Below are 9,664 nucleotides of genomic sequence, written 5' to 3' on the forward strand. Positions count from 1 at the left end.
TAATGAGCTTTTTTGAAGTGCACACACACACAGGTCACTCACACACAGAGATCGGAGATCGCGCTGCACACACACACAAACATTCAAGATACTTATCAACGCTGCCCCGCGACTTTTATTAATAAAATAGCTTCGCTAATAAATTATTACATTATATTTCTCAGCAATGAGAGGGAAAAAGCGCTGTTTTTGTAGTAATTAAACTCACAGCTTCATTATTAGTAGAGAGAGATGCTGAACAGATGCAGGTAATTCACACACTCATCTCTATCTCTATCTCTCTCTCAATAATTCATTCAAATACATAGGGGTGTAACAATATATCGTGTCACAATATATCGCAATAGAAAAATGCAACAATATGTATCATGGGTAGTGACAATATGTATCGTGGATAGTTCACCCAAAATAAAAATTACCCTATGAGAAAAAATTAAAGTTTTCAGAGTCAGTACTACATTAAACTACAATATATTATGTTGAATATAATGTATAATAAATTAATTCACTCCACGTTGCACATTAAAATTGTTAATGCACAGCTAGCCTTGGATTATCCCTATTTTTTTTATTATTTTTTTTGTGAGATTGACCCATCACATTGTTCTTCACAGGAGACAAAGCGCTTGGTCCATGGAAATGTCTGTGGCAAGAATATTCTGGTGGTCAGGAAGGGTTTGGAGGAGGGCTCATCCCCTTTTGTGAAGCTCAGTGACCCAGGCATTTCTCTCTCGGCTCTGTCTCGTGGAGGTAACCAAGAACTGTGTTGTTATTCACACATAATGTACATCGAGATGAGTACATCCTGTCCTTCTTTATCTGTGTCATTTTTCTAGTTACTTCACTCCGCTTGTCACTACTGTTTACTTCATCAGATTCTCTCATGGTTGATAGAACAGGAAGCTACAAACCAACCACTTCCTAATGGTGATGCTCACTTCCTTTAGTCTAGCACGTTTTTTAATGTCAAGGATGATAACATTAACAGCACTGAAGCAGCTGTCCAGAATAAACAGTGACAGAAACCCTAAGTATTAAATGAATTAGCAACACACAAAACTACTCAGCTCATAATAAGATCATAATGGCGGGGTTTGCAGAGGAAAGAACAGCTCACGTTTTCTCCAGAAGATGTAAAAGTCTGTGTTTGATATGTTTGTGTTGTTATGTGCAGAGCGTGTGGAGAGAATCCCGTGGATCGCCCCGGAGTGTATCGCCGACGGGGCCCGTATAGGAAGCGCTGCCGACCAGTGGAGCTTTGGAGCAACTCTGTTGGAAATCTGCAACAACGGAGATCTTCCTATGAGTGGCAACACACTGCCTGAGGTACGGCTTCCTCTAGCTGTGCACCTGACAACCCACACTCTCAACGTTTGCTCACAAGCTCTCCTCTGTCTACAGAAAGAGCGATTCTATGAGACGCAGAGTCGCCTGACGGTGCCGTCATCTCAGGAGCTGGGCAGCTTTATCAGCATGTGTCTGACCTACGACTCTGCCGCACGGCCGTCATTCCGGACCATTCTGAGAGAGCTAACTGAGATTCAGATTAAAAGTGAGCTTTTAACGCAGTGAAATCATTCATGCTGTGGGGTTTTCTATTTATTGTATTATCATTAAAGACAGTTTTCCATTGTCGGGCCAAACCGTTCTCGCTGCTTAACCGTTCCATTCCGTGCCAAACCGGTCCAGCCTGCACGGATATGGATTCGAGCTCTTTTTAATGTCATACAAACGCATCAGTCGTTGTCTTGGTAGTGCAAGAGTTTATAGATGGTATGCAATGTAAATAGTGAGCACGTTATGGATGATAATCGGATATTTCTATTATTAACTTGTGTTTAAGTCGCTCAAATAGCGCTATTAGCAATCTACAGAGAAACTGGTAGCCATGCAATGGACAAGTCACTAATCCTGAGTGGCGACGTCACTACACGCATTCTACTAGCCGAACGTGCCAAGATCAGTTTGTAATCATGCTGTGCCAAACCAAGCTCAAGTGGAAATGGAACTGGAACCGTTCGCCCCGAGTCCGATGGAGAAAAAGCGGCTAAAGATGGTTTTGGATAGTTTACCCAAAAATTTAAATTCTGTCATCATTTACTCTTCCTCATTTCATTCCGAAACACAAAAGAAGATAAAAATTTGGTGTTTTTTTTTTTCTGTTCATACAGTGAAAGTCAATGGGGTCCAATGTTCTTCTTGTGTTTCACTAAATAAAGAAAGTCATACAGGTTTGACATGAGGGTGAGCGAACATGACAGCCATTTTTTTTTTTTGAGTAATACTAGGGACACAAGATGAACCGTATCTGTCAAACTGGCCTAAGACTATGGAAGTCAAGTATAGTATTTAAAAAAAAAAGTTAGGCGTATACAATATTTTGTTAAGTTGTTGGAGCCTAGATGTTATTATAGTAATGTTGATTAAAAGAAGAAAAAGTGTAAAGTTTAATCAGTAAGAAATATATTAAAATAATAATTCCAAACAAAACAGTTATTCCGAACAAAAGATCAATTAAAATGAGCATTTCTGGTTTTCGACCCAGTGTGTCCAAAAAAAAAATGTAAACATGAATTTTCATTTCAGTGCGTCACTGTATTAGTATCAGCTGATATCACTTTTTTCTGATTAAAACTTTTTTCTATCCCATGTTACAAAAGAACTAAACAATGCATTAAAATGTTAATGTCTTGAAGCATGAACATTTTTATCTGGAACTGATTTTTTTGTTGTTGTAAAGAATATTGATGTATGTTGTCAGCCATAATATTGTTTATCAAACATAACAAATATCATTATCAGTATCGACCAAAATTTAGATGTTGATGCATCCTTAGGTAATACCATGGTACTGAATTAATACTATATTCATGTTTTATAGTATTTGCACTGTAAAAAATAAATAAAAATTTTGTTTGTGACTTCTATATGCTATTCTCTTCCTCAAAAGATCCAGACATTTCATCCGAATGTGAGTCACTTCCAGACAGAGACCCCAGCATATTTTACAAACGTTACCTAAAGAAGATCAGGGATCTGGGAGAGGTCAGTTTCTGCGGTTTCTGTGTTCAGACTGTGTTCAGATCTTACCGTCATATGGCAGTTTCATATGATACTGTGTGACCTGCTTACAGGGACATTTTGGAAAGGTGATGCTGTACGTCTATGACCCTAGCAATGATGGAACAGGAGAATATGTTGCAGTGAAGGCCTTGAAACAAGAGAGTGGAAGTAACCTTCACGATTCCTGGATGAAGGAGATCGAAATACTCAAATCACTTTACCACAACAATATTGTCAAATACAAGGGGTGTTGTACTGAACAGGGTGAGCAAAACTACTAATATATATGTTTCAAATTCTAGGAAAATTGACTCAAATTTAAATATTGTTTTTTTTGTCTAATAAAACCCTCTCTTGAATAACAACTCCACCTTCACTGACTGTAGCAAGCAGCAAATCAGTGATTCAGTAGGAAATATTTCATCTACTCATGCAAAATGTGATGCCACACTCATAGTGTAGCATATGTGGTATTTTGTTTTAGGTGGACAGGTGGTACAATTAATCATGGAGTATCTTCCACTGGGAAGCCTCAGAGAGTACCTGCCTAAACATCGGTTGGGAATCGCACAAAGTCTCCTGTTTGCACATCAGATCTGTCTGGTGAGGAATTCAGACACATTAAAGTCATACTGAAGACTGAAGCTAACTGATAGTCCTCACTCTTCTAATTTGTCCCATGTTGTCCAATCTGTACTGCTGCACCTGTAGGGGATGGAATATCTGCACTCCAGGCGGTACGTCCACCGGGATTTGGCCGCACGGAATGTTTTGGTGGAGAATGAAGGTGTGGTTAAGATCGGTGACTTTGGCTTGACAAAGTACATTCCCGAAGGGGAGATCTACTATCGTGTTCGTGAGGACGGAGACAGTCCTGTGTTCTGGTAAGCTGTAATAGCTAGAGGCTTGGGGAGATGGATAATGTTCTCTAATGGTGATAACATCTTGGAGAATGCTTTTATCAATAAAACATGGTCTGTTAATGGATTTATGGATGTTATTAGACATAATGTGGTGTCACTCAGTGAAAGCATTTTTGATATCGATCGACACAGAGAACGTTAGAATAATCGAATGATTCCACAGAAAATAAAATAATTGAATAAGAAAAACAATTTTTTGCACCCTTAGGTTTATCTCCAGACTTTGAAATGTTAAAGTCTTCCTGAAGTCAATAATTGTATCCCTTAAAACTCATCTTTGATCACCAAAATGACATATTTAAACCTTGAATTCCTTGAAAACAAAATTATTAATGCCTTAAAATAGCTTGAATGTGTAACTACACCCTTGCTTCATTTAGTGCTCACTGTTCTATGAATATGCAAATTAGCCCCGCCTCCACTCACTCACACCAGCTCAGAGACGATCACGCATTGACGTGATTGGTTACAAGGTAGTTTGTGACGTCAGAAACACTAGCGATTTCAAACCGCGTTTTTCAGACTGTCTTAGGTTCGCTGCAGTTTTAAGGAGAAAATACTCAAAGCAATGCTGTTGACTTATGAATTTACAAATGAAGCATATTAAAAACACCACATAGACAGATAAGCAACATTAAAAACTTGATTTCCACCACAGGGGGACTTTAAATTCATCTCTGGGCTCAAAACAAAGAGCAGTTATTCCAAAACATGTTATTTCTTGGGTTTTCAGGTATGCCATAGAGTGCCTGAAGGAGAGCAAGTTTTCCTTTGCCTCTGATGTTTGGTCTTTTGCTGTGACCCTCTATGAGATTTTGACCAACTGCAATCATCGCCAAAGCCCTCCTTCGGTAAGTCTCGGTTTATGTCATTTTTTTGTATTGGCTTGTTGTGTTTATGCTAAAAGTGCAATCAGTAATGTTCAGATTTTACACATAAAGATATGAATGAGTTGCCAAATACACGACTGTTCAAAAGTTTGGGGTCGGTAGAATTCTTTTAATGTTTTTGTAAAAAGTTCCTTCTGCCCACCAAGCTTGCATTTATTTGATCAAAAATACAATAAAAACAGAAATGAAATGTAATTTATTCCTGTGATCAAAGCTGAATTTTCAGCATCATTACTCCAGTCTTCAGTGTCACATGTCACAAATCATCATTCTAATATGATGATTTGCTGCTCAAAAAACATTTATTGTTGTTGTTGTTATCAACAGTATTAAAATTTCAATTTTATTGACGTGTATAGAATGAGACAGAGAACAACTAGGGATTCACCGATATGAAAATTTTTGCCGATACCGATAATTCTTTATATTTGAAAGCCGATAACCGATATATTGGCCGATAAACCTTAATCCAAATTTGTATATACTTTTTGAGAACCTGATTACAAAATCAAGTCTCACCATTAAAAGCCATGTCCCAAGCAGACAATTAATGTTCTCATTTTAATTTTATGTAGCCTATATACACTGCACTTGCGCTGCACATGTTGCCCTTAACTATATTTCCCTTTTTTGAAGTTATTCCAATCATATTTCAAGCAATTCAGAACCATCATGTTGAACAGCGCGCATCTGAAGTGCCTCAGCTGAAGGAAATAATCCATTATTTGTTGGCTTTAATATATCGGCCAAATTTTCTTATTGGGCCGATAACGATAACATTAAAAATTTATATCGGCCACCATATTGGTATTGGTGTAACATAACTATGTTAGCATTATTGTGCATCCCTAAGAAAAACAAAGATGAAATGGAATAATTTAACAAATGCTAAACAGATCTGGTGTGAGAGCGTGGCAAGTATTAAACAAACCTCATGCATCCAAACCAGTAGAGGTCAGTATAGAGCACAAGACATTTGGAACAAACAGCCAGCAAAATTAAATGTAATTGAATGCACCATTTAGGAAACTGCTTCCTTTATTTCATTAAACACCCCAAAACATTTATTCACCCTCATTGTCATTTCAAACCTGTCTGACTTACTTCTGTGGAAGTCTTATATAAAGCTATATGATGGCTTTACATAAAGAACAGACCAAAATTGTTGTTATTCACTGAAAATCTTGCCCTCAGTCATAACGCTCAAATCTCATTCTATGAACATGACCACAAATTGGATTTGCAACATATGTTGTATGGAAAAGAACAGTGTGAGAATTCATCGTAATTTATCATTTTGTGTTTCACAGAAGAAAGCAAGCCAAACCGGTTTGGAACTATCTCTTTAAGTTTGCAATATCTCTTAATCTGATAGATGTATGACTTTGTTTTCCATAGAAATTCTTTGAGATGATGGGATTGGTCCATGGTCAGATGACTGTGGTTAAACTTATTAGCCTCCTGGAGAAAAACGAGAGATTGCCGTGCCCTCGAGACTGTCCCCGTGAGGTAGTGTGAAACTAAGTGGCACATTCATAAATACAAAAATTCTTACAAGTTTATTTGAACAACCTATGAATCAAAGCTTCAATTCCTGAATCCTTATTGCAGGTTTACTTACTGATGGAGCAATGCTGGGACTTCAACCCTGGGCAGCGTCCACCATTCAAATCCCTGGCTGAGTCTCTTGAGGACATCCTGGGAACATACAGACTGCAACCGTCTGTGCAGCTCGCTCAGCTCAACCAAAGCTGACCTGACCTTCTCTCTCTCTCTCTCTCTCTCTCTCTCTCTCTCTCTCTCTCTCTCTCTCTCTCTCTCTCTCTCTCTCTCTCTCTCTCTCTCTCTCTCGGTGTTGTTCTCACAGCCTGTAACCACAGCACTTCACTGTGAGCCTGACCACACTTGGCTGTTCATGTCATTGGCCCATATTTTCAGAAAAGAGGATTTTTTATACAAATGTTCTGTTTAAGGAAACCCACATACTATACCTCTTTTTCCACCGAAACTGTGCCGGTGTTCGTACTGGAGTCAGCGCTCGGATCTGCAAGCCTCCCTCAGAAATGCTTAGAGAGGTGAACAGTGACATAAAACTGTATACAGCTATTTATTTCAGATGGACGGGGAAAATAAAGTGCTTAGCGCAACTGCATGAGAAAAAATAGCAACAGTGTTTGTCAACTATTTTCTATATATATATGGAGCAGAGCAATGGGGGGGGGGGGGGCATGTTTCTTTTGGGTAGGGATGTGCTTGTTTGGGTGTCAGTTTTAAATATCAACAGTGTTTCTCAGAAATCGCTTACTGCACCTTTGTCTTGCTGTTAAACTGTAATAACCAAAGAATGCATAGTTGTGAACATTATTCATTCCTTAATCAATATAACTTTATTGTGTAAATACTATGAGGTATGTTTGCTTGCTTTCTGCTTTTATTGGTAGTAAGCACAGTCTGTGACAGGCTGTTATTTGGAAGGCCTTAAATATGAATTAAGATGTTTACAGTACGATATAAATGCCGCTTTGAATGTTTTTCTTTTTAATTTATATTTTTTCTTTTTTTTAAAAAAGTGCAATTCTACTTTTGTTTTATGGCCTTTTGTACACCATCTTGTGTCAAATGCTATTGTCTTAATTGTCCCACTGAATGTATCTATAAGAACTCTTTTAATAAATGTAATTATTGGAAATGTATACCAAAATAATTTTTTGGGGATGCATCTTGCTTTTTATAACTGGATCCTTTTGGATTTTCATTCGATCAGAAAGAGTCAGTCAGATTTATCCTTTTTTTTTGTAAATGCCTGATATAGATCTTGTGAAGGATTAAAACTATGAATATGTTTGTTTTTTTCTTCTTTTGACCCTGTAATCAAAACCGCCTCTCTCTGGCGATGTATGCTCAAATTCTCCTGGTCCGCTTAAACCTCGACCCTCCACAATTGTGTGCAAGCTTATGTTCATTTTAAATGCAACGCTCACAACTAAACAATCCAGTCAACTAATGCTGCATAAGCAACTCAATAATCCGATATCACAATATGGAAGAAAAGATCTGTTGCTACTTCCATTTCAGTGTGACTTTGATGGCGCGCAGATGCAAGACCTGGTGCTTTAGGCCAGCTCTTGATACCATGACCAGTTTTACAAAACTATAGCACATTTTAACAACAACTGTGAACTCCTATTGTTGGGACCCATGGCGCTCTTCTCTCTAGTAATATGGCACATAGTTTTAGAGTTGAACCTTGACTAACTGGGGCCCAGGTCAGGGCCCGACCGTCTAAACCGACCGTCTGCTAGCTGTCTCACGTCACAGAAGTCAGATAAATCTTGATGTTTAATAAATAAAAAAAACATATATAATACAGATGCTGAAAATTAGGTCCATTTCTACAAAAGCACTTTTTGAAAAGGATATGATCGCAGATCATAACTGTGTGTTTGACAGAAACCTGGCTAAAACCAGACGATTACATTACTTTAAATGATTCCACCCCACAAGATTACTGTTATAAACACGAGCCTCGTCTGAAAGGCAAAGGGAGAGGTGTTGCTGTAATTTATAGTAATATATCCAGTATTACTCAGAAATCTAGTTTCAAATATAAATCTTTTGAAGTGATGGTGCTTTATTTAACATTGTCTAAGACTCTTTAAGTGAAAAATTACGCTTGACATTTGTACTGGCCACTGTATACAGGCCACCAGGGAACCATAAACACTTTATCAAAGAATTAGTAGTACTATTAGTACTGGCTGGCTGCAGACAAAGTCTTAATTGTTGGAGATTTTAATATCCATGTATGCATCTATACATCTCTTTTACAGCACTTTGTTGCTCCTTTGTGCTTAAAGAAGGTTAAAGTAACGGTAATGTTCAAAGTAACGTTTTTCTCTCCATTCTGTCACCTGATGGAGTTTGGTTTCCTTGCTACGTCAGCTCTTGCTTGCTTAGTTGGGAACACTTAATATTCAACAACATTATTGATTTGACTGCACTCAGTGACACTATTGGATGAGAACTGAACTGAGATGGACGATGACATCACTGTTTTTCTGCAGAACTGTTTTATATTTGAATTTTGACTAATTGAACTAATTTAATGATGATCTTTACAATTGAACTAAATCAACACTGAACTGATTTCAGCTGAACCATTTTCCTGTTATCACTGTAAAACTGCTTTGAAACAATCTTGTATAAAGCGCTATATATATATAAAGGTGACTTGACCATGAGGCCCATTGAGTGCTTCTAGTCTGATCTGGCAACCAATCCCCCCTTTTTATGTTTTCATCCTCATTGTACTGAAAAATGTACGACTGAAAAATAATTACCTATCAACATCAGGGTATTAACAACAACAGTGCTCTACTACAGTCCAGAGGATGTCTGTAATAGAGTGTCTATTATTTGGTTTGGTTTGAACTGCATTGTATTGTATGTTTAGGACAATATCTCACAGACGGTACATTTGTACACATTACAATGTACAGGCTGTACATTTAACATGATATCAGGGTAATACAAAGAGTAAAATAATGATGAAAAAGCAAAAACGGTTACGGAGAACATAATAAAACAAAGAAAAAGTGATTATTTGTGTGTATATTAATTGTGGTATCTGGCAACCCACCTGCTGTGTGTTCAAATTTGAGACGTGACTCGTTGGCCCCGCCCCTCACGCCGAAAAAGAAAAACGCATTTCCCCTCGACCAATCAGCAGGCGAGTTCCTCGCATGTGTGTATTGTTTAAACTGGCCAAAGCAAACGAGCAGTGCGAGC

The 9,664-nt window shown here is 37.9% G+C and overlaps 1 protein-coding gene across 2 annotated transcripts in view; it reads left to right on the forward strand.

The window, feature by feature from the left end:
• Window positions 1-7,718, forward strand: part of tyk2 (tyrosine kinase 2) — a 34,311-nt gene extending 26,593 nt beyond the window's left edge. For both annotated transcript variants that reach the window (XM_084113627.1, XM_084113628.1), the window contains exons 15-24: window positions 615-750; window positions 1,175-1,326; window positions 1,402-1,552; window positions 2,951-3,045; window positions 3,135-3,327; window positions 3,548-3,666; window positions 3,775-3,947; window positions 4,720-4,837; window positions 6,275-6,385; window positions 6,488-7,718. In XM_084113627.1, the coding sequence (XP_083969753.1) occupies window positions 615-750; window positions 1,175-1,326; window positions 1,402-1,552; window positions 2,951-3,045; window positions 3,135-3,327; window positions 3,548-3,666; window positions 3,775-3,947; window positions 4,720-4,837; window positions 6,275-6,385; window positions 6,488-6,631 (1,392 nt within the window). In that variant the 3' untranslated portion in view covers window positions 6,632-7,718. The remainder of the gene's footprint in view (window positions 1-614; window positions 751-1,174; window positions 1,327-1,401; window positions 1,553-2,950; window positions 3,046-3,134; window positions 3,328-3,547; window positions 3,667-3,774; window positions 3,948-4,719; window positions 4,838-6,274; window positions 6,386-6,487) is intronic.
• The last annotated feature ends 1,946 nt before the right edge of the window (window positions 7,719-9,664 follow it).

This window comes from Abramis brama (genome assembly GCF_963993115.1).
Source record: "Abramis brama genome assembly, chromosome: 1".
NCBI classification, from domain to species: Eukaryota; Metazoa; Chordata; class Actinopteri; order Cypriniformes; family Leuciscidae; genus Abramis; species Abramis brama.